Genomic DNA, 1,323 nt, shown 5'->3' on the forward strand with positions numbered 1-1,323 from the left:
TGTTACTCACTAAAAATTACCGAAAAAAATTGAGTTTAGATTCTGTAATTTGTTTTTCTCACTGAAAATTTTATGTTTTTCCAAGTGTGACGGTGGGCGTACTAGACAAAAAATTACATACCAATTTAATAGAAAGTATTTATTTATTTTTTTGAATTACATGAAAAACAAAAAATATAAGAAAAAATTGGAAAAAGAACATTATTCACGGATAATATGATCAAGTATTATCATGGTACACACATTGCCGGAGTAGACACAAAACTGCTCAATCTGGGTTGCACAGAAATCACACTTTTTCGTTTTCCTCCAAGAACTGATTTCAATGTCTCCCGATACTGACTAGACATAAAAATATAAGATATCGGGTGTAATATTGAATTCAACGTTGCCACAATAACAAAATAAACATTGAGGTCCGAGGAAAGTCGACTGAAATTCTTTTTGAAGAAACTTATATTTTCTGTTACAAACATGGGAGCTGTGAAAGAGAAACACAGGTGGCCTTGGTCGAAATTCCCACAACGACAACTATCGTAATTTCAAGAATTCCAGAGTTTGCACTCTAATTGTTCCAAAATTCCTAAAGTTCTCTCAATTTTCTGAACTTACATCAAAACATTTTGCACATTTTCAATTGACTCTTCGTAACTGCTTTTTTCCATTTTCAATAGGAAAATAATCAAAATTTGTTGACAGCGGATCCTCAGTCAGTCGAGACCGATCCTACGTCCTAACCAGAGAGTGTCAGCAACCTGAAATGACCCCCAATTCCCCCCAAATGTGTAAGATAAGCGGTGCAAAGGAAATAACAGTACACAAAGTATTCAAATCCAAGTTTATTAACGGAAAGGGATTTGAATAAACGGCAAAGACAACGGAATTGGGAAAAGAAAGCAAGAACAGAAAAGAAGTAAAGGTGTAGGGCTAAAACCTCCTGGGAGCTACCGGAGGAAACCTTGCTGCCTTCTAAAACTGGTGCTAACAAACCAAAACGATGCCAAACGTAGAAAACTAGCTGAAAGGCTAAAAAAGGTTAAACGGGACCGCATAGCGGTCAGCTCTTGGTAAGATACGAACACTCGCTTCGCCGCAGCGAAGACTGAGTAACGACGGGCGGCGGACGCCAGTGCCGAGTGGCGCGGCGCGGTCGCTGCAACGCGGTCGTTGGCGCGTATTCAAATAATATTAATATTATTTGAGTGAAACAATGTACTTGTAATTAGAGAACGAAGAGAGATAAGAAGGGGAATGAACATGACCCGAATAAAGCGGATAATCCAGAGGGATTTTATGGGGAAAATCGGGAGACTCTGGGTTATC

At 38.6% G+C, this 1,323-nt stretch overlaps 1 protein-coding gene across 1 annotated transcript; it reads right to left on the reverse strand.

Moving 5' to 3' along the window:
• Positions 1-230: 230 nt before the first annotated feature.
• Positions 231-665, reverse strand: CBG17860 (the record flags this gene model as incomplete). Its single annotated transcript, XM_002648894.1, has 2 exons — positions 231-432; positions 613-665. The coding sequence occupies 2 exons, from the start codon at positions 663-665 to the stop codon at positions 231-233; spliced, it is 255 nt and encodes an 84-aa protein (XP_002648940.1).
• Positions 666-1,323: the final 658 nt, after the last annotated feature.

This window comes from Caenorhabditis briggsae (assembly GCF_000004555.2).
Source record: "Caenorhabditis briggsae complete genome, chrV, whole genome shotgun sequence".
Taxonomy (NCBI): domain Eukaryota; kingdom Metazoa; phylum Nematoda; class Chromadorea; order Rhabditida; family Rhabditidae; genus Caenorhabditis; species Caenorhabditis briggsae.